This window comes from Eulemur rufifrons, chromosome 29 (genome assembly GCF_041146395.1).
Source record: "Eulemur rufifrons isolate Redbay chromosome 29, OSU_ERuf_1, whole genome shotgun sequence".
Taxonomy (NCBI): domain Eukaryota; kingdom Metazoa; phylum Chordata; class Mammalia; order Primates; family Lemuridae; genus Eulemur; species Eulemur rufifrons.
This window is the reverse complement of record NC_091011.1, coordinates 79,193,815-79,216,601: the sequence shown is the minus strand read 5'-3', so window position 1 is coordinate 79,216,601 and position 22,787 is coordinate 79,193,815. Positions and strand designations below refer to the sequence as shown.

Here is a 22,787-nt window from a genome sequence, read left to right as displayed (position 1 = left end):
TATATTTTTAGCTGTCCATATAATTTCTTTCTATTTTTAGTAGAGACGGGGTCTCCCTCTTGCTCAGGCTGGTCTCGAACTCCTGACCTTGAGCGATCCACCCGCCTCGGCCTCCCAGAGTGCTAGGATTACAGGCGTGAGCCACCGCACCCGGCCAATATATTCATCTATTTTTATTCTGCTTCCATTTCTGTAAGTCTGGCATGTTGGTTTGACCATATAAGAAATCCAAGGAAATAAGCTTTTTCCATGAGGACGGAATAGTAGTCAGCTTAGAATTGAAGCTTTTTTACACTGAAGGCACTATGAGACCCTGTATTCTACAACCCACATTCAGCTATCTCTTGCCATTCTTTCACCTGGAAAAAATTATAGGACAAATACATAATAATGAGAGAAGTTAATAAAAAATACCAGTCCTAACAAATCCCCCAAAGTAACTAGTGTTGTTTCTTTTTTCTTTTTTTGAGACAGAGTCTCGCTCTGTTGCCCAGGCTAGAGTGCCGTGGCATCAGCCTAGCTCACAGCAACCTCAAACTCCTAGGCTCAAGCGATCCTCCTGCCTCAGCCTCCCGAGTAGCTGGGACTACAGGCATGCACCATCATGCCCGGCTAATTTTTTCTATTTTTAGTTGTTTGGCTAATTTCTTTCTATTTTTAGTAGAGATGGGCTCTTGCTCTTGCTCAGGCTGGTCTTGAACTGCTGAGCTCAAACAATCCTCCCTCCTTGGCCTCCCAGAGTGCTAGGATTATAGGCGTGAGCCACCGCACCCTGCCCCACTGAGGTTTCTGATGTTTCCTTATAGACATTTTCTATGTATATATAAGCATGCGTGTCTGTTCTTCAAAGCACTGTGTCTCTCTTATACCCAGATCTTCAGTGTCTTAGGGTGCTTCCCCAGAGACAATCAATGTTATATATGTTTCTCGTGTATCTAGAGATATTTAATAATTTTATAAGCAAAAATACACATAAATATGAATATTACACATGCACACACACAAAATATAGTATATTTCATAGTTTGTGAATGTATATGTTTGTTTTCTCCTCACAGTTTTTATGTATCCTATATACAATATTTCCATGAAGTTTACACTGTCACAGTAGTGTATGGGAGTGCCTTTTTCCCCCACACCCTTACCTCATTGGGTTTTATCATTCTTTTTGATTTTGTCAATCTTTTGGTGAAAAATAGTATTTCATTCCTTGTACTATGTTTTTCTTTAATTATGAGTGAGTCTGAGTATTTTTTCATGTATTTAGTTGCATATCCTTTGTCCATTTAAAAATGTTTTTCTTGGCCGAGTGTGGTGGCTCACACCTGTAATCCTAGCACTCTGGAATGCCGAGGTGAGAGGATCGCTCAAGGTCAGGAGTTCAAGACCAGCCTAAGCAAGAGTGAGACCCCATTTCTACTAAAAATAGAAAGAAATTAGCTGGACAACTAAAAATATGTAGAAAAAATTAGCACTCTGGGAGGCCGAGGTGGGAGGATCGTTTGAGCTCAGGAGTTCGAGACCAGCCTGAACAAGAGTGAGACCCCATCTCTACTAAAAATAGAAAGAAATTAGCCAAACAACTAAAAAAATAGAAAAAATTAGCCGGGCATGGTGGCACATGCCTGTAGTCCCAGCTACTCGGGAGGCTGAAGCAGAAGGATTGCTTGAGCCCAGGAGTTTGAGGTTGCTGTGAGCTAGGCTGACACCACTGCACTCTAGCCCAGGCAACAGAGCAAGACTCTGTCTCAAAAAAATAAAAATTAAACAAAAAAATTTTTTTTCTTTTATCAATTTATGTGAGATCTTTATATATTTAAGAAGTTAGCTCTTTGTCATATGGCTTACGCTAGTCTTTCTCTGTTTTTCTTTGTACTTTAGATGTGCAAGTCTCAAGGAAAAAGAAGAGGAAATTACCGTCTGATGTGAATGAAGGAAAAACTGTTTTTATCAGGTATGCCTTTCTACCATACCTCAAGAACTGCTGTTTGTGTCACCTTCATAGATTTCTTCTCCTCTTCTCTTTTCTCTTTTTTCCCTCCTTCCCTTCTTTCCTTCCTTCCTCCCTCCCTCCCTTTCTTCCTCTCTTCCTTCTTTTTGACACTAGTTCTTTTACCTAGCCCAGAAAATTAGATACCTCTAAAACCGTTAGTATATCTGGTCCCAGGAACATACCAAACAATGAGAAATGTAGGCGAATCAACTATATCATAGAAGGTAGACAGCATGGGTTCTGATAGCTTGTCCTCATTTAGATTTCATTCTTTGTAATTGGGTATCATCATTTGGAACAAATCAGTTCAACTATTGGAAACATCTCACTTCTGGCCTTTGTTTAAGGGGGAGTGCTGGGGAGGGGTGACTGTTTTAGGGGGAGTGCTGGGGAGGGGTGATGCCATTTATCCCAAATAATTTCTCTCTTCATGCCCAGCTTATCATCTAAAGCATGTCCAGGATAAAGTAAAACATCCAGTTTGTTTCCAAGAAAACTAGGGGTGGGAGTTGGGGTGGAGATAGGTTTTATTTCATGTTGCTCTTACTGTTTCAACCCCACTCACTACAGTAGATTGGCGTTTTCATAAGCTCAGCATGCCTTCTCACTCTTTCTTTTTTTTTCTTTTTCTTATAGCAAACATTGCCTAACAATTACTGTTTCTTACGTACCAATGTACTAGGGTCATTTGGGTCTGATTTTAGAGGTATATATTTTATCCTCCTATACAATCTTTTAAAATTGTTTTTCTTTTATAAGTAGTTTATGTTCATTATAGGAAATTTATGAAATACTTAAGCAAAAAAGACAAAATTAACCTTAATCACTACTCAGAGAACACCTACACACATGCCCATATCATAAATATTTACAAAGATGAGTTTAGCCTATGTATGCTGTGCTGTGCGCCCATTTTCTCACTTAACAGCATGTTTTTCCATGTAGTTTTTTAGTTGTATTATTTGGAACTGCCATATAAATAACTTTGTATTCATGAAGGATTCCATCTAACAGGAAGGAAGAAATGTCACATATGGAAGCTGTGACCTCAATATTAATGATACCATTTCTTATATATCTTTTAATTAACTTAAGGAAATAAAGAAATCGAAGAGAGAAAACTATGTACATGGTAAGGTAAATTAGAAGAGATAATGTAGCTAGGATATGTCTTATTGCAGAAACCCTTTTTTATCTGGGTTACTTCATGAAATAGAATAATTTATGGGACTGTTATTGAGTATGAGAGAAGTCAAATTGTAGATAGCTATTAGGGACAGTTTTTCTTACCCCTGGAAGGATGTGCATAGCTGGGGAAATGAGGAATCTTTATACTATGTTGAAATTTAGGACATTTTTTAATCCCATCGAGAGAAATAAATAGTTTTCTTTTTTTGCTGTTAACTAGTAAACTTTACCATGTTTGCTTTTATGTTATTTTGGAGAATTTTCTGACTTTTGTAAAATTTCAACTGATATCTTGATTTCATAGTAACTCAGAGGAAGAAATGGCTAATTGAGAGAAAGAGATATTTGACTTTTCTCACTAGGTTACTGTGAGTCTTCTTGTTGTAGTAAGAGAAACTAATTTTGGCCAATTTATGTGAAAAGGGGTTTGTCGGATGAACACTGGAGTAGCTCACAGAATCAAAGTTGTCAAAGAGCAAACATCAAGAAGAGGATGAAAATCTAGGCAGTTCTGGGCCCCAGCCGCTGGAGTCTGTGGGTCTTTTCTTTGGGGCACTACCTTTTTTGTTTTTTTTTTTTTGGGTATAACAAAGAAACTGCATTAATTTAAGGGTACATCTAAGTGAAATTTTTTGTATGTATATATCCATGTAACTACCACCCAGATCAAGATATAGAACATTTCCAGCATCCTAGAAGTTTCCCTTTTGTGGGGCACTGCTATTTTGAAGTGAATCTGCACCTACAATTTCTGGTCTTTGTATATGTCTGTTTAAGTTTGAAATTTCTGGGAGAGGGAACCTGATTGACAAAGGTCAGTCAGTTGGGACCAAGGGGTAGAGTCATATAGAGAGGCTTGGCCACTGGGGTATCCCTATGTATTGGTGCTATTTCTGAACAAGGAAGGGTGGTTGCAAGGAAGGGAACCACCTCAGGTGATGTCTTACTCACCTTGTACCAGAACATAGAATCTCACTTTTGTAATTGACTTTTTTTTTGGTTTTTTTTTGAGACAGGGTCTCACTCTTTTGTCTAGGCTGGAGTACAGTGGTACGATTGGAGCTCATTGTAGCCTTAAACTCCTGGGCTCAAGTGATCCTCCTGCCTTAGTCTCCTGAGTAGCTGGGACTATAGGTGCACACCACCACACCTGGCTAATTTTTTAATTTGTTATTTTTTGTAGAGATGGAGTCTCGCTATGTAACCCAGACTGGTCTCAAACTCCTAGCCTCAAGTAGTCCTCTCACCTTGACCTCCCAAAGTACTGGGATTACAGGCATGATCTACCTTACCTGGCCCGTAACTGACCTTTCTTGTGACTTTCTGGTTGTCTTCCATAGAAATCTGTCCTTTGACTCAGAGGAAGAAGACCTTGGGGAGCTCCTTCAGCAGTTTGGAGATCTTAAATATGTCCGCGTTGTCTTGCATCCAGACACAGAGCATTCTAAAGGTATGTGCTGTCAACTGGCCAGGGTTGAGACCACTGCCATGGGCATTAATTAAGTAGGTTACATGAGAGCATAATATGTGCCATTTTGAGGGGTCCATGGTCAATCTAGGCCAAGTTTCTGGGTTCCATAGAAGCACTAAGGATGTCCTGAGGTTGTCTTCTCTCACATCAAACTCAGCATCTTTAATGGTGCTGCCAGCCATAATTTTGACTAAGCTTTTTAAGCTCTTATTTACCTTAGGGTAAGAAATTCCCTTTGTTGTTCTCCTTTGAATTTCAGATATGATAACATCTCATGGGTGGTAATCATTCCACATTGCTTGAAATTACTGGGATTTTTTTTTTTTTTTCTGTTGCTTTTTTAGAGATGGAAGCTGACAGAGAAACTCTGTTGCACTGGCAACAATCGGAAGGAAAACTGTGTATTGTAGGAGTGCTGCCTTAGATTTTTTTTTTCCCCCTAAAGCTATTTCTTTTGAGTTTCAAGAGTTGACCATTCTTCATTCTAGTATACTATTGTTAGGTAAGCATCTTTTTTTGACTCCTTTGAGATCTAGCAAAAGCTGTGAACCCTCTCCCCAGAAAAGTGCCACTTCTGAGGGTTTGTGGGATTTCTTGAGCCTATCCATGGATTAAGAACCTCCATTCTAAAACTCCTTGTTTTCCAAATTGGTAAGACCTGATAGTTTTTATTTTTTTACTCAGCTAAAAATAAACATGTAAATAAGGCAGTACTGTGGAAAAAAAAACCACTGAACTGCTTCATGGAGATTAGGATGTAATCCCAGCTATGCCAGCCGGGTAGTTTTTGGCAAATCATTTAACCACTGTTGGCTTCTGTTTCTTACCTATAAAATGGATGGATTTGAGTAATCACTTAAGGTGCCTTCAGCTCTTATGTTTGGTTACACTTCTTAGACCTTCTCCATTTCCACGATGGTTTCTAAACATAGGCAATTAGAATTGCATAGAATCTTCCAAGTACTGGTGTGATATTGCTTTACTTTGATGATGGCCAGCATCTTTTATCCCTTTTGTAGTGCAGTGGTATATTGGGTTAATATTTTCAGAGTGAAGTCTACAGTTGACTTACTAAATGTCCATTTTGGTCTATTAATGTTAACAGAGTTAATGATCTTAGTAAGCATGGTTTTAATTATTTTTTTCTTAATGTATTGTATTTCTCTAGCTAATTAAATTTTTCTGACAACTTTTTTGCCTGCTCATACAGCCTTTCACTCCTATAGTTTTTTCCTCTGACCATGCCATTTCACTACCTGGAAGCGGTAAATATCTGCAGACTTGTAGGGAGATGTTAAGACTGAACCTAGTATGGACCCTGGAAATCCCAATGTAAAAATATTACCATTCAGACAGAAGTACTCATTTTTTTCATATTGAATGACTGGGCTCATCTTCCTATTAGAAACATTTTTTGCCATGTTTCTTTCTTTATTCTTTGTTTCTTCCTATTGAGTATCTATTAACGCTGTACACTATAAGAGATGCTAGGAATTAGAAACAGCCAAGATATGTGGTTCATTCATTCTGCTTGGGAAGATGCCACCTGGCCAGTGATGTGAGTGGAAGATGGGAAGCGAGTGGGGACACAGAAGTAGGAGCACTCAGCTCCTAGGTGGTGACCCTCAGCTTGGCCTGCCATGTGTGTCCTTCCAGTTAGTCTGCTGCCTTCCATTCTTCATATGGGGCAGAAGATCAATGCCCCAGTAGCTCTAGGAAATATGGCAGTGCTTTCATATATGAGAGGATATTTAAAATATAAAGGAATACTAATAAAATATTATGAAACATATATTTCTTTTTTGTAATCTACTATAAGGTGAACTAACTATCTTTGCTTTTAAAAGTTGGTTTTTTATCAATAGTGGAAATTCAGACTGGTTGATTGGCCCTGCATCTAACCAACAAAGACATGCCTGTGGAGATCCTAGAGCATGAGCCAAGAATGGAGCCCATGACTGTCTGGTTTCTGGCTGTATTTGTGTAGGCGAGGCCAGGGACTTTTACCCCAGGAGGCAGATCTGTCCTTATGCCTCCCAAGTGACTGTGACACAGTGAGATCTGTAACTAATTTCAGGGTTAAGTTGTTCCTGCCTCATTTTTTAGTCCTCTAATAGGCACTCCATAAGTGATGCTAAGTGGTGTTAGGCTGGAATTTCTCTTACCGTTTCATGTGGATATTTCTTATGAATGAGAGGAGATAATTAGATTAAAGTTCTAAGAAGCATTAGAAAAGATGAAGGCAATCATAATAAAATTTCATCGAGAGCAGGTGTAGTATTTTGTCTTTGACCATTCAGTGCCTAACATAATGCCTGTCTCATTGTACGGTATGCATCACTTATAATGGGGCTATGTTCTGAAATGCATCCTTAGATGATTTTGTTATTGTGTGAGCATGATGGAGTGGACTTACACAAACCTAGGTGGTATAGCCTGCTACACACCTGGACTATGTGGCATGGCCTGTTGATCCTAGGCTACAAACCTGTATAACATGTTACTGTACTGCATACTGTAGGCAATTGTAATATAAAGGTAAGTATTTGTATCTTAAACATAGAAAAGGTATAGTAAAAATACAGATTAAAAGATTTAAAAAGAACACCTGTATAGGGCAGCTCCATTATAATATTATGGGACCACCATCATATATATGTGGTTTGTCATTGACTGAAACGTCATTATGTGGTACATGGCTGTACTTAATAAATGGATGCCACCTACCCCTTCTACTCTGTGTCAGGCTGCTGCCATTTGTAGTGTTATTTTTGGCTTCCTGGTGGGCTGTTGGAGTTTGGGATCTCACTTACTTTTGTCTCTGTGCAGGTTGTGCATTTGCCCAGTTCATGACTCAAGAAGCAGCTCAGAAATGCCTTATTGCTGCTTCTCCAGAGAATGAGGTGGGGAAGATATTTCCTTTGCCCTTTAACACAGGAGATAGTGGCTCCTAGAGACAATATCTAGTGTTTATGCAAAGCCTTATTACTGTTGATAATGATAAAGCTAACACTTACTGAGCACTTAGTGTGTGTTAGGCATTGATCTTTATGTGTATTACTTTATTTAATCATTACATCAGCCCTGTAAGATAGATAGAACTATTTTCTCTACTTCATAGGCGAGGAAACAGGAATAATAATGTATCTGATAATTATTGGTTGCTGTCTGTGTGTCAGCCTCTATTCTAGATTGATAACATGAAAGACTGGGACAAGAAGGTATTAAGGCCATTTATGAAGTAGAGTAACAGTTTGAGAGAAAAAGTGTGTGGGTGACGGGGAATTTTTCTGTGTGTTCTATAATGAAGTATAAATTGTTTTGAGATAAGTTAATCTGTATTGCTATTATTTCTTAAATTCTCTTGAGTAAACACTCCACCATTTCATTAGCTTTCTTTAGAACACTAAAATTTTGCCTGTTTACAGATCATTTTTCTCAATTTGGACCTATTTTAAGGGGACCAACTCTCTTAAAATAAATTCTTTTCTGCCAACTGGCTAAATACATACGTGGCCTTTTGTGCAGCTATACTAAATATTGTGAGGCTCAGTGATCCACTTGTAGCCAGCCGTGCTGAGACCTCCTGGGGCTTGGCTTCTATAGCATAATTGGGTTTTGCTGTTTCCCCTTCCCTGGTGTTCCTTGTCAGGGGCTTAGTTTCATTATGTGTTTTAAAAGAGAGGGCTGCAATCTGTTGTAGGGTGGTGGGCTTAAACTGGATGGCCGGCAGCTCAAGGTTGACTTGGCAGTGACCCGTGATGAGGCTGCAAAGCTTCGAACAAAGAAGGTGAAGAAGCCGACTGGAACCCGGAACCTCTATCTGGCCCGAGAAGGCTGTGAGTAGTGGAAGGGAGATGTGAACCAGGCTTCTCCAGTAGCCAGTTTTTTGCCATTACAGTGATCCAGCAATAGTATGTTTTGGAACATGTTTAAAATGAAAAACCCAAATGTCCTCTTTAACAGTGTTCTATTATCGTTCCACTTTAGTAGATGTGGCTTTCTGTTAGGAAACCTTCACCCATTTTGTGGATTAACCAGTCCCATTGTCTTTTCTGCCTGGTTGCCTTTAGTCTTTTTCATTAGAGGATTGGCAAAGCAAAGAGAAAGGAAAAATTCAAATTACATTTGCTTCTTGCCATCGTTTCTAATAAGAGGTTTTCATTATGTCTAAAATTACTCTTTTGGATTATTCATGGATTTAAAATGTACATTCGGTGCCTTTTCCTTAATGTCAGAAAAATAATCAGAAATGAGCTTTAAAATAGAAAAAAAAAAAAAAATCCCTGGCCTGGTGCGGTGGCTCAGGCCTATAATCCCAGCACTTTGGGAGGCCGAGGCAGGAGGATCATTTGAGGCCAGGACTTTGAGACCAACCTGAGCAATATAGCGAGTCCCTGTCTCTACAAAAAATTTTTAAAAATTAGCTGGGCATGGTGGTGCCCATCTATAGTCCCAGCTACTCATGAGGCTGATGCAGGAGGGTCACTTGAGCCCAGGAGTTTGAAGTTACGGTGTGCTCTAACCCGGGCAACAGAGTGAGACCCTGCTAATGTCTCAAAAAAAAAAAAAAAAATCCCTTCTTCTAGGTCATGGTATTCATTAGCCTGCTTCCTGCATAGCAAGACAGCCTGGACTAGTAATGTTAGTCTGTTTTCCTTTGATACTAGGAATCTTTAGTGATGTGACTTTTCTAGGCTGGCTTATCTCACTGCTTAGTAATGGCCCCTAAGTACATAAAAAACAGCTAAGTTCCAGGGGCAGGTTATAGGTAGAACATTTTGCATTCCAAATGCCTAAAATGTACTTACATTCAGAACTTCCCTCAGTCCTTTCCATCTGACTTTGGGCACGTACAGGAAGCTTCTTTGAGGAGAGAAGGAGAAGAGGAACAAAATCACAAATGTTCAGAATTTTAGTCCTTGAGAGCAGCTCTGAGCCCAGAACTTAGCCCTGTACCCTATTTCTGGACCTAACCAAATGCCACCATGTCCTGGCCAACATAGTCCTCTGGGCCCTATACAAAGAGTTTGCATCATTCAAATCACATTCCTCTTGTTGCTCAGTGAAAATTCCCTTGGTGATATCTTGGCCTTTTTCCCTCTTTCTGCAGTGATTCGTGCTGGGACGAAGGCTGCAGAGGGTGTGAGTGCTGCTGATATGGCCAAAAGAGAACGCGTGAGTAGATTAGGCACCAACCTTCAGGTTCATAATTATTGAATGCTAGATGTGCTCACCAAAGAGCAAGTATGGGTCACAGACCATACTTACAGTCTTGTTAGAGAGAAAAGAAGCACATAGGTGAAACAGCAAATAGCCCATCATTATATGTAGTATTATGACAGCCTCACATGCCAGCCCAAGAACTGTATCTTATTCTGTTTCCCCAACACTCAGCACTGAATGTTTGCTGAACAGCATGCTGCTAGATCATGCAGCAGACACTTAGAGGTTAGGGCTGCATATAATTAGGTATCAGTATAAATGCAGAATAACATAAGAAAGAAAGATCAGTATGGGCTGGAGTTAATAGTGAATGAAGGAGATGTGACTCTTGGAAGGGGTAGCTAAGATGTCAGATGGAAGGGCTTGGTATCTCCAGACTATAAAATCATTTTAGAAAAATTCCATCTTATGGGAGTTTCCACTGTTAGCTGATACCATTAAGTTCCTTTGCTGCTTGGTAATGTTAGTTCTCGGTAATTTTTACTTTTGCCATGTAATTTACTTTCAAAAAGCTAAGCCAGCCTAGAATGGTAACGATGCATAACCATTAAACAGAATTAGCTATGGAACCTTAACATGCAGAAGATGATGAACAGAGGTGACAATATAATGACAGCAAAAGGCAGTGTGTCTTTTTTCAGTGTGTACAGGTTCTAAACTAGTGTTCTTTTTTGGTAGCAGGCATCTGGAAATCATGGTATTTGGGGAGCATTGTATACCCTTTTCTCACCATAATGCAATAATGACATATTTAATTTTGTAACTAATTTTGTTAGCAAAAAGCTCACTAGATTATATGTATACATTATAAATTCACAGCAGTTACAGCTTTTCCTGGGAGAAAAATAGTCTGGTGAACTTAGACATGATAGCCTCTTCAGATGTCCCTTTAATATTCATTTCCAGAGTATTTGTTTATTTTGTGATTTGTTGGTGCCTTTATCAAACAAGAAGCAGCAGGACTGAGAAGCCTTGTAAAAGAAAACTTTTCAACGTTTTTCTACTAACTTAGTTTTTTATTTTTCTAATTTTTTCCTTTTCTTTTTTTTTTTTCCTTTACACCCTCACCTTCGATCTGCTAACTTAATTTTAAAGAACAAATTAGGAGAAAAATGTTATCCTTCATTTCATTTTAGACACAGGTGACCTGGAAACTAGTGTTTTGTGTCAGCGTGGTTGAGGGTGTTGCTCTAAGCAGAGTATCTTTCTGTGGTCATGGACATTCCTTTGCCTCAAGGTGGCAGAGTTGAGACTGAGATAACATTCTGTCAAGTATTCTTTGAATAAATTCCATTTCCTTTTGGAAGGACTAGATAATTAGTTTGAGTTGGTGGGTTGTTGAGGACAGGGCATAGATGTTAGCCACAAAATTAATTATTATTTGCTCTGGGCTGCATTTTGAGCTAGGGATAATTTGTTTATGATCTGACTTTGGCCTCACATCAGTGGTGAGAGTTCTTGATCTGCAGTTCCATTTTGTATATGAAAAATTGAGGCTTTAAATTTTCATGGAACTGTTCCAGTTGGGGCTGGCTTTCTCTTTCCGATCTGACTCCAGAGCCCAGGATCTTACTACCCACTTCCCACCATATCGCCCTCTGGAACCTTTCTCTCCCTGTGCTGGACATTGTAAGGCTGCAGGATGGGCCATTTCCTTCGTTTTTCTATATGTATGCTTATGGGATGGGGGTTGTGGTTCTTTCCTTTTGGAGAATTACAAGTCTTCCTCTTTAAGGGGTGAGTTGTACTGTTAGCAATTTGTTTTTCTTTCAGTTTGAACTGCTGAAGCATCAGAAACTCAAGGACCAGAATATCTTTGTCTCCCGGTGCAGACTGTGCCTGCACAATCTCCCAAAGGCGCTGGATGACAAACAGCTCAGAAAGCTGCTGCTGGATGCTACGAGAGGGGAGAAGGGGGTGAGCATCAAGGAGGTGAGAGTTGGCCCTGCCCATTTGGAACTTTCCTTCTCATCCTGGTCAGATCAAGCATTTATCTTAGGCTGTTGAGGTGTTGTCCTTTCTCAACAGATTTTCTTTTGGGCACGTCAGCATGCAAGGCTGAGTCCAGCAGTTTCTTGGTTTTTTTTTTTTTTTCTTCTTCTAAGAACTGTCTTTCACATCTGACCAAATTGCAGCAGAATGTGAGGAAGTCTCTGTCCTCATGTATTAATTTAGCAAGCATTTTTAAAATGTCTGACATGTGCTTAGCATTATACTAGGTGCTGTCATGTGAATTTTCTTTCAGAGAAAATGATCTGTGTGCTTTGCTCTGGAAGAGCATTTTACTACCAGTTAGGCTCTTACCCTTTGGTCAGAGTCCTCTGCACTCCATGGTGAGCAGGGAGCCATGTAGGTCTTCAACAGTTGAATTAGAAAAACACTGGGATCACACAGAAACTTGTTTAGACTCTGTGTGAATACAGAAACCCGTCTTCTACCCCCACAGCCCCCTTTGCATATCTCTGTTGTAAGGCTTTCTATTACACTGGCCTGAAATTATCTGTCAGTCATTTCTCCCAACCAGATTGCACTCATTTAAGGCAAGTATTATCTTGTTATCCTCAATCCTTGGCATAGAACCTGGCACATTGTAATCTCTCAACCAGTATTTATTTTAAAGGTACCAGTGCCAATATTTTGGATCTGCTTTCGTCTATTTATCACCATAAGCTGTTTTCCTAATCCCTGAAATGTGTGTATTGGTATTTGGGAAATTACATGAGAGAATGTGACTATATAAGCACATATCTAACATCACTCTTAGTAAAACTGCTCAGAGTATTATTGGCATAGGGGTCAGTTGTGTAATTTCTCATATCAGCATCCATAATATTTAATAAATGTCTACATATTAATATTTAAAACCTGTCATAATCTAGAGAAATTTATGTGTATTCTATAATATTTGCTTTATATTGAATTTTTCTTTTAATTCTTTCATATGTTTCAGTATAGTGTCTCTGTAAGATAATAAGAGGACAGGAACCTCGTTGTATGATTCTCTTGATTCCCCTACAGTGCATGACAGTTCTAGGCACGAGTAGACACTGGACATAAACCAAATGTGGCATCCAAGTGTCCCCAATACTTAGACTTCTCCGTTACATGGGAATGACAACTTCCTGTAGTAATCGCTTGTAAATGGTCAGTTTTCTCAAAATATCCTACCATACCTCCACACCCCAGGATGCCTGGTATATCTGGCTTAAGGATTTAGGGGAAAATCACACCAGAGGGGATCTGAGCTCTAAGCAAAGACAGCTGAAACTTCTTCCTGTATTTCTGAGGCCGTATGTTGGGGAGGCTTTTCCTCATGCTGGAAGTGTCTTTCTTATTTAAAGCCATCAGGCCTTCCTTGCTTCCCTTCTTCAATAATTTCTTCCAGAGGGCTTTTTTTAGTACTCCATCCTAACTTATACAAGTTAGAGTACCATGTACCTCTCAACTTGTATGTTTTATGAATAGTTAGCTATTATAAATTTTCCTTAGGAAGTTTTATTTCAGTTGTGTGCTGATTTGTAGTTCTCTGTTGATGTCTATAAACTCTTAAAAAGCAAGAAAATATAAACTTAATCGTTTTGTGCACTTAGTAGATATATTCTAATAAGATGGACACTCATGTTATCAGTACAGTTTTTATGACAGTGGTATAAATGATTCTGTTTCAGTAACCTTATTTCTTATTGAATCTATTAAAGCAGTTCACGTCTGGCAAGACTTCTCATTCTGTAATAATTGATTCTTTTTCTTGTTTTACTCATAGTGTAGGGTGATGCGAGACCTTAAAGGAGTTCATGGAAACACGAAGGGTCAGTCCCTAGGCTATGCCTTCGCAGAGTTCCAGGAGCACGAGCATGCCCTGCGAGCTCTCCGCCACATCAACAACAACCCAGATATCTTTGGGCCTCAGAAGGTAAGCCTCATCCTCTGGGGAGACCTGTTCCTGAGGGCCACTTGGACAAAACCAATCTGCCCCTTCATGGCCAGTGTCTTCGGATATTTAAATAGTAGGAAAGAGTAGCAAGTGGAAGTGGGGCTAACGGGGGAAGGAATGAGTGGTGGTTCTAGGTGCTAAGATGATTAGAAGGAACTCTAAACATATAGTCTGTTTGCAGAACTGACCCCTTACCTTTAAGTAGAAGAAATCAGCAGCAACCTCTGATTTGGGGAAAAAAAGGGCTGGGGGAGGACAACCCAGCTCATTGCATCATTGCACTCGTAGATTAAGTGTTCTAATGATTGGCATTTTGTCTTCTGTTGACACAGAGACCAATAGTGGAATTCTCTTTGGAAGATCGGAGGAAACTTAAAATAAAGGAACTAAGGATCCAGCGCAACCTGGTACAGAACTTAAATGGTCCCCCCCCTTTTTTTTTTTTGAAGGAAATCACTAAAATCTTCTGTTTTGTTCAGTTTGTGCTTCTGCTGTCTTAGAATAGTTCTCTGCTTAATTAGGTTTTTTGTTACCCTTTACTCCCAGTTCCTTAACCTCTCCAGGTCTTCTCCTCTGCTGGCCCATCTGTGATAGCACTGAAGGAGAAGGGAAAGGAAGGCGAGAGGAGAAGCTTACTGATGTTATTACCAGTCAGCGGTTCTTGTGGTACATGGCAGAAACAATGGCGAGGCTAAGGTTTTACATTGCTTGTAGATTTTAGCTACATAATTCTTTTTTCTTCTTAGATGGCTCTAGCAATGTGATGCCTGATAGTTTTAGTACTGTTTTGAAACTAGTGTGGTATAGAGGGAAGAGCAGGGACTTTGGGAGCAGGCATAGTCATGTTCAAACTCGGCTCTGCCCCTTTCTTGCTACATGTTCCTTGGCAAGTTATCATCTCTCTGCACTTTAGTTTGTAAAATGTGTTAACAACATGTGCTTCACATGACTGCTGCGTGTGAAATGAGATAATACATGTCAGTTGTCTAGCATACTGCATGATCAGTATGCAGTCACTACTCATTCTCTGACCCGATTTCCCCCAGGACATAAAGGGCCAAATTATTCTTGACTCTGTAACTCTTAGAGCTCTCATTGATATTATACCTTAACTTGCATATATAGCAAACATTTGTAGTCTTTGTGGTGTATACCAAGAGCATGACCAACAGATGAGCAATTTCAGAATTTCAGTGGCTAATATAATGGTCCTGGGTTGGAAAACCTGGGATCTGGTTATTGTTCAAGGCAATTTTGTTATCCTAGATAGTAGAATTGTTTGTTACCTTTAACCATTGTTTCAGTGGTGGTTTTAAAGCTACCAGCTTTTTTTTTAAATATCCAAATTGTTTTATTTGTTGCTCATACTTATGTACATACTGCTCTTTCTGTGTAAAAATATCCCTTTCCTCTGACTCAAAAAGATAGTTCTATTCACTTTCCATATTCAGATCAAATAATCCTTTTAAAATAGCATTTTTCTCACCTCTTACATGATGAGCCTTGGACTTTCATGAACTTCCCTAAAGTATTTAGTTTTTTACCTTGCTTTATTTGTATATGCATCTCTTCTCCCACTAGGCTGAGTCCTGAAAGGTACACTTTATTCTTTCCCTCTGTGTCTTACTACTTACAAATGGACAGGCACATGATAGGCACGTAGGAAACGCTGGTTGTATCAGTGTACCATCTGGATTTTTAAGATGAAAGGGCAGAATAACAAACACTTAACATTACATTAATTTCACTTGAATCTTTTTCTTCCACTTCAGGGCAAATAATCTGTAACATCCTTTAGGCCTTTATTCCCACACTATCTTTTCCTTTTTCTTGTCTTCTTCACTTCATATATTCCTTCTCTAATGCTCTTCCTTTATTTATGTAGATCTGAGTTTCTGGCCTAGGTCATTTTTCTTCTCTCTGAAGAAGCTCATTTAGCATTTCCTGCAAGACAGGTGTTCTGGTGTCAAATTCTCTCAATTTTTGTTTGTCTGAGAAAGTCTTTATTTCTCCTTCACTTTTGAAAGACAATTTCATTGGTGATTTTTTTCTTTCAAAATTTTATATATCTCTCTCTACTCTCATATGATTTCTGAAGAGAAATCCAATATTATCTTATCCTTGTTCTTCTATAGGTAAGTTTTTTCCCTCCCTCTGGCTTCTTTCAAGATTTTATCTTTGATTTTCTGCAATTTGACTATAATATGGCTACGTGGTATCGATTGTTTGGTGTTTATCTTGTTTGATGTTCTCTCTGGATGGCTAGCTCTGTGGTTTAATGTCTGTCATTAATTTAAAAAAATTTTCAGTCCTTATTACTTCAACTATTTCTTCTGTTGCATTCTTTCTTCTCCTGTTATTCCCCTTGCAGAGATATTACACCTTTTGTAATTGTTCCACAGTACTGGCTTTTGAGTCTTGCGCATGTACTCTTCCTATTTCTATGTTATGGGAAGGGGGTGGTGGTTGTGTGTGCCCTAGCCAGAAACCATCTGTTACTGTGACAGGACTTGTGAACTGCTTGTATTCACTTTTCTATAGTCTCCAACAGTGGGAGTGGGGGTGGGGGGGGGAAGAATTCTCCTTCTTTCATCCAGCTCAAATAACGCTCCTCTTTTGCTGAGTATTTGCAGCAAACAGACCTCATCCAGAAACCAGATGGCATTTTCTTGTTTTTTGCAGCAAAAAATGAGATCCAAGCCTATGACCAGTGAGCCCCAGAAGGGGCAACCAGAGTCTAGGAAAGACCAGCAAAAGAAGGCAGCTCAGAACCACACAAAGGAGCAAGGCAAGGCTCCTCCAGAGCAGAAGGGAAAGGTGGGCTCTACCTCATGGACAGGGTTCCAGACCAGGGCCGAAGTGGAGCAGGTGGAGCTGCCTGATGGAAAGAAGAGAAGAAAGGTCCTGGTGCTCCCTTCACACCGGGGCCCCAAGATCAGGTGAGATGCAGGAGGGCAGCATAGAATGGTGGGTGGCTTCTAAGTGGGTTTGCTTTTACTTAGCTCTTTTCCTCTTTGTGGCATTTGTTTGGGGGAAAGGGATGCTACGTGCTGTGCTGGTCCCACATAGAGGGTTAACACACAAGTCTCTACATCAACAGAGATGTCACTCTTGGATCAAATGGCAAAGGGAGCCACAGAGGAGCTTTCCAGGGCAGGCTGTTGTGCCATTTTTTCCCCTCTTTTGAAGATCTCCCTCCTGTCCGAGTGGCCATCTCTGTCAGCTGTGAGGCCACATGTTTGAGATTCACCAGTAGTTTCTGTTTGGAGCAACAGATAACTGCTGTGTACAAAAGTAGGTCTTTACAAAATATTTGTTACATAAATGAAGGTTTTTGAGATGTCCATGAGGTTTTAAGCAAAAATAAAATAAAAAATAAAAAGCCCACAAAGAAAAGTAAGTACACAAATGTTGAGCCTTATGATAGTCTTTTGCAGTATACCTTTTTAGAATGATTTAATTTATGAGCTTAGAGCTAGTGTACGCAAAGGAATTTTATCTCTTGGGCTTAGAGAACCTAGGGGTGGGGTGCCAATTAGGGGAAGAACTCTGGGTGACACTTACTTGGCCATCTTATTTCAGGTTGCGGGACAAAGGCAAAGTGAAGTCCCTTCCTCCCAAAAAGCCAAAGCCCCAGATAAACCAGTGGAAGCAGGAGAAACAGCAGTTATCTTCTAGGCAGGTGAGTTCTGCAGGTACATGGCTTTGGTATTTCAAGGCTCTGCCAGGCTGGTGGCCACTTTTGTGGCTATTGCCCTATGATGGTGACTGATAAAAATTTTTTCAGTATTATGAAATCATGAGGTTTTTTATACTTGATGTGCTTCAAATGCAGTCATTATTCTTATCCTGTCTTAGGCCAGCAGAAGCCCATTCAAGTTGGCTCCTGATCCTTCTGACATGACCTTACTTGTCTTTGGTAGTGTCCTTGCTTTCTAGTACAATAGGATGTCCCAGGCCTATCTTGTATATACTTCTCCCCCAGTTCTGGCATTAGCCAGTTTTCCAAGGAGCTCTAACTCCTTTTAGTAGAAAATGGTGGTCCTACATTCTTGAGCATTTGAAGTCCACGTTTCTTCTCCCCTTTCCTAGTCCCTTTGTTTTAAGGTAATTGAAGCATTAGCTTCCCATCTCACTCAAGAAATCTGTCTGTAAGAAGTTCTTGACCTATACTGTACTATATTACAGAGATATCTGAAATCCCATCAGCAGTATTCTTGGGGAGGGGATGGGCAAGCGAGAATGTCCAAACCCTGGCTAGCTCCTCTGCGTTAATCTGAGATTAAAGTGAGCATTTGGGATCTAGAGTGGGGGAGGCCTCCTAATCACCCACACAGCATGTTAGGCAGGCCCCATTCCCATGCATTCTTGGTCCAATTTCTTACCAATGGATGATTCTTTTTGAGCTCTTCTCTATAAGGGCCTCTTTTTGAAAGCCCACCTCTTGCTGGTGGGCATGATCTCTATACCTACTTATTTCTGTCTTGGGAGTGGCTTAAGGGTAAAGTGATATTTAGTGTTTGAAGTTGATTATCTTATGTTTCTTTTCCTTCCATTTGTAGGTACCTAAGAAAAAAGCTAAGGGAAATAAGTCAGAAACACGCTTCAACCAGCTGGTCGAACAATATAAGCAGAAATTGTTGGGACCTTCTAAAGGGACACCTCTTGCAAAGAGGAGCAAATGGTTTGATAGTTGATAATGCCAGCGGACTGGATAAGAAGCTGGGTTGTGTACTTTTTGGTGAAGCTCCCAGGTTCCTCCCTGCCCCCGATGTCTTTTCCTGAAGGGAAGAAAACCCTTGAGGGCACAATGGGGCTCTGCACATCTGAACTGTCCCTCCTCCAGTGTGTGGTTGGTTACCTACAAAGAGAAATACCCAAAAAACATCACGATGTTTTCATATTATCCAGATTATTATGTGAAGTTGTGTCTATAATTGTGACCCATTTTTCTTTGTTTCTCAAATGGAAACAAATGTAAAAAGCATTCTAGAGTGCTGAATTTTTAAGATGTGTGTTTTGTTAAGCATCTTCTCTAAATGAAATATTGTGTGGCTTTTTAATAACAGACTCTCTCATTTCTATTGTATGTGAATCCTTTATTATTTATGAACATTCTTGACATTCCTAAGTAATTTGGTTACATAGTCCTACACACTGCAGGAGTTGACTGAGCAGAGAGAAACGCTTTCTAACCTACTCTGTGTGGGCGGGAGGCACTTAGAGATTAATGGAAGATGGTGAGGCCTGGCAGAGAGTGATGCTGGCACCTGGTAAATGTTTGCAGAATGAGGGGGTGATTATTGATAGTTGACCAGAAATCAGTTTGCAGTGGCCAAAAGAGACTAGCCTGGCGAGTGATGACCTGCGTTTCTGTGAGAGAACTAGTGGGTATGGCAGGACAAGCAGTAAGCATGAGGCCCCGCTGTAGCCTAACCTGCCATCACCCAGTGGGTGGCCTTAGGCCACATGCTGTTTCTTTGAGTCTTGGTTTTCTCATCTATAGAATAAGGAGTTTAAATGTTTTCTTTGATCCATCCCAGCTCTGAACTCTTTTTCTAATTCATTCCCATCTGTATTCAAATTCTTTCCCTTTTCTAAATTTTAGAGGTGTCACAAAAGCTGAGAGGGGTGGTAAATATTAGAGAATCATGGTCCGTTATGATCCTGATGGCATGAAGAAAAGGGCTGAGTCTGATAAGATGAAATCACTGAGACAAACATAAAGCCCCATGCTTGGGTCTAAAAACCCACGTGCACAACTTCTGATGGGAGAGTTTGAGTTGATTGAATTCACACTGCGAAGCACCAGCCTGGCCACTGTGTATGTAATAGGACTGCCAAGCTGTATTAGTAGACGCGATATCTCAGGTAAGTGAGCTGCTAGTACCTTGAGCTGGCCAGCCAACCTGTAAGACAAATGTAGTGACCGTGTTGGTGAAGGAAATCAAACTGTCAGGTGGAAGCAAAACTGGTCATGAGTTGATTGTTGTCAAAGCTGGTCATGGGTTAGTGAAGATTTGTTATGCCATTCTCTCTGCTTTTGTGAACATTTGGGATTTTCCATAATGAAAAGTTAGAAAAGTCGGATGAGTGACTGAAAGAATCTGATACTGACCTGCCTGACAAGGGAATTCTTGGGATATAATAGCTGATGATAGAGCCCAGAAGGGCATATGGAGGCAGATGCATAAAAGCCACAAGGAATCAGATTTTGGCTCCAGTATAAGGAAGAACTTTTTAATGTCACTGTCAGAGGGATGTGTGTTTGTCTCTGAAACAGTCCAAGTGTAGGTCTGCTAAGTCCATGATACTGTCCGGGATACTCCAATACCAGAGGGTTGGGCTTGTGGTAAGGATTGGTTAGCTCATGAATGTTTGGCCCCAGAGTGACCTGGAGATGTGCCTCATGTCTCACCCTGGTCCCTGAGGCCCCTTCCTGGAGAATATCTGGCCGACATTCTCTGTGTAGTAGCCTTCATGCACTTGATCTTCATTAGGGCTGCCCCTAGTTTAGCCTCTGCCTAAAACTCTCCAGTGGTTTCTCTTCTCACTTTGATTGAAATCGTAGCATCTTCCCTGGATGTGCAGTGCCCTAGGTTCTGCAGCCCCTGTCCCCTTTCTAGCCCTGTCTTCATCCACTCTCTCTTCTTCATCCACTTTTGGCTACTTTGTCTCTTCACTCTTTGCCCCTCAGAGCCTTTGTATCTATTCCCTCTGCCTGGAGAGCTTTTCCCTCACATCTTTTGCTTACGGCTCAGATCTCCCCTGAGCTGTCACCTCCTGGAGCTCTTCCCAGACTATCTAAAGTAGGGCTTTTCTTCCCCTCTTCTCTGTCCTGCCCCCTCACTGAATTCTTTTACCTTCTCTGTTTTCTTTCTAGTACTGATCTCTACCTGAAGTCCTTCATCTCCCCAGTTAGAATGTATGCTCTGTGAAAGGGACTTTATCTCTCTTGTTCCCTCCTGTAGACATAGCACCTAGTACTGACCCTGGCACACAGGTGTTGAATACATATTTGTTGAATGAAAAAAGTAAAGGAGGAAAGAAAGAGACAGTACTCAGTAGACAAGAGAAAAAGTTGGGAACTAGCCCAAAGTTCTTGATTCCCCAATTTAGTCTAGTACTATAAATCTGCTGTCCCCATCCCCAGGGCCACGGACCGGTACAGGACCGGTACAGGGCCACCTCAGCTCTGTACCACCCCCTACCCTGTCTGTGGAAAAATTGTCTTCCATGAAACTAGGCACACAGCAGGAGGTGAGCAAAGCTTCATCTGTATTTACAGCCACTCCCCATTGCTCACATCACCGCCTGAGCTCCACCTCCCCTCCTTCCCATCTGTGGAAAAATTGTCTTGCATGCAACCGGTCCCTGGTGCCAAAAAGGTTGGGGACAGCTACTATAAATGATACTTTCACAGAACCACTGCGGAGCTAGGGATATGACTATTTCATTGCAATATCTTGGGAAACCAGCAAATGCTCCCAAATGCCCTGATTTGGTTTAGAGGCGTATGAAGAAGAGGCCATGATAATATTTAAACCTTTTAGAGAGATCAAAAGGACAAGTGCTTTATCTTCAGGGTCACCCTGAGACAGTGTGACTTGGGGATTTTCACAGGTTCTTGCAATCGCCTGGCAACAACACATCTGTCCTAGCATGGTCTGCACAGTGTAGAGGAAGTCAGGGACTTTATTAAGGGTGATCTGTTTTTCTTTGGCCAACTCTGTGTCTGCTTACCAGATACTTTTTTTTTTAGAATATAAATATCTTTAACATTGAGAAATATATAATGTATCTTAACATTTAGGATAGATGGAAATTAGTATTCGTTTAGATAGTGCTGCCAGATTGTCTTAGATCCAGATATTTCTTGTAACAGCTTTAGTAACCTAGTGTGTTAAAACCTCATTCAATTGCTTGGAAAGTTATTGCACAGTTCTTTTAAGAGAGTAATGTGAGGAGAAATCATCTGCTTTCTCAACAGCCACATTCCACCTGTGGTGTCTTCCTTTGGGACACCTCACCAGGGGTTATTTGGTCAGCTCCATTCCCTTGAGAGTGTGAATACTTCACCTCAGAGCCTGGTGTGTCAGGAAATGGAGTTTTCTGAATTAATGTGAAGGTTGAGGTGCAGACTGCTTGGTTAACAACAACGACAAACATTTTTGTTAACATCCAAGACTGAAGGCCACCAGTCAAAACTATTAAGTTTTGGTAGCGTTTTCTCGCTTACTTAGTAGCCTGACTCAATGATAAGACCTTTAAATAAAGAATCGTAAGATGGTATGCAGCTGTTTCTTTGCCTTTTTATGTATTTACTTATGTTGTTTAGTTTGTAGTTTTGATGAATCTGCTCCAGCTGTGCAGTTCCTTCTAGAGTGGCAAGGATTGTGCTTCAGCTGTCACAGAAATGATATCCATGGTTTCCTCTATTATAAAGTTAGCATGTGATCCATTCTTCGAAATACTTCCAAATGTCCTTTGGCATGTTTTTATCTTGAAAAGAGGTTTTCCAACTAGAAATTCAGAGCCCAGAACCTCAAGGCTCCAGAGATCCCCTTTTCATCATGCACTTGGCCTTCAGTTCTCTGAGGAGGCAGGGGGTCAAATGTGTCACAATGCATGCTCACCCCCCAGAGTCTGCAGTCCTAGCTCTCCAGCGGACCCAAGTAGCCAGTTCCCTGCCTGGTGTCCTTGTGACTCACTGTTTGTGAAGTGACTGACAGGCAGCTGCCAATTCTGTCATATGAGAAGCAGCTCTGTCCATGCAACTTTGAAAATTCCTACACTTTTCCAGACTGTTTCTTCATGGAAATAGCCACGTTGTCAATTGTGAGGATGCCTGAGATAAGTTTGTTTTCATTTTGTCTCAGGCAGTGCTCAACTCCTGCCTTCAATTCAGCTCTAACTGGGGCTTTAAGGGCCAGGATGAGGTGTCTCTCAGGCCGAGTAAAGATTTCCAAATGTCC

General features: G+C 40.6%; 1 protein-coding gene across 2 annotated transcripts in view; it reads left to right on the top strand.

Annotated features, from left to right (window-relative positions):
* Positions 1–18,843, top strand: part of RBM28 (RNA binding motif protein 28) — a 28,671-nt gene extending 9,828 nt beyond the window's left edge. For both annotated transcript variants that reach the window (XM_069461548.1, XM_069461547.1), the window contains 11 exons: positions 1,882–1,954; positions 4,522–4,631; positions 7,482–7,555; positions 8,356–8,491; positions 9,766–9,830; positions 11,652–11,810; positions 13,642–13,791; positions 14,145–14,219; positions 16,495–16,751; positions 17,395–17,494; positions 18,375–18,843. In XM_069461548.1, coding sequence (XP_069317649.1) covers positions 1,882–1,954; positions 4,522–4,631; positions 7,482–7,555; positions 8,356–8,491; positions 9,766–9,830; positions 11,652–11,810; positions 13,642–13,791; positions 14,145–14,219; positions 16,495–16,751; positions 17,395–17,494; positions 18,375–18,509 — 1,334 coding nt within the window. In that variant the 3' untranslated portion in view covers positions 18,510–18,843. The remainder of the gene's footprint in view (positions 1–1,881; positions 1,955–4,521; positions 4,632–7,481; positions 7,556–8,355; positions 8,492–9,765; positions 9,831–11,651; positions 11,811–13,641; positions 13,792–14,144; positions 14,220–16,494; positions 16,752–17,394; positions 17,495–18,374) is intronic.
* The last annotated feature ends 3,944 nt before the right edge of the window (positions 18,844–22,787 follow it).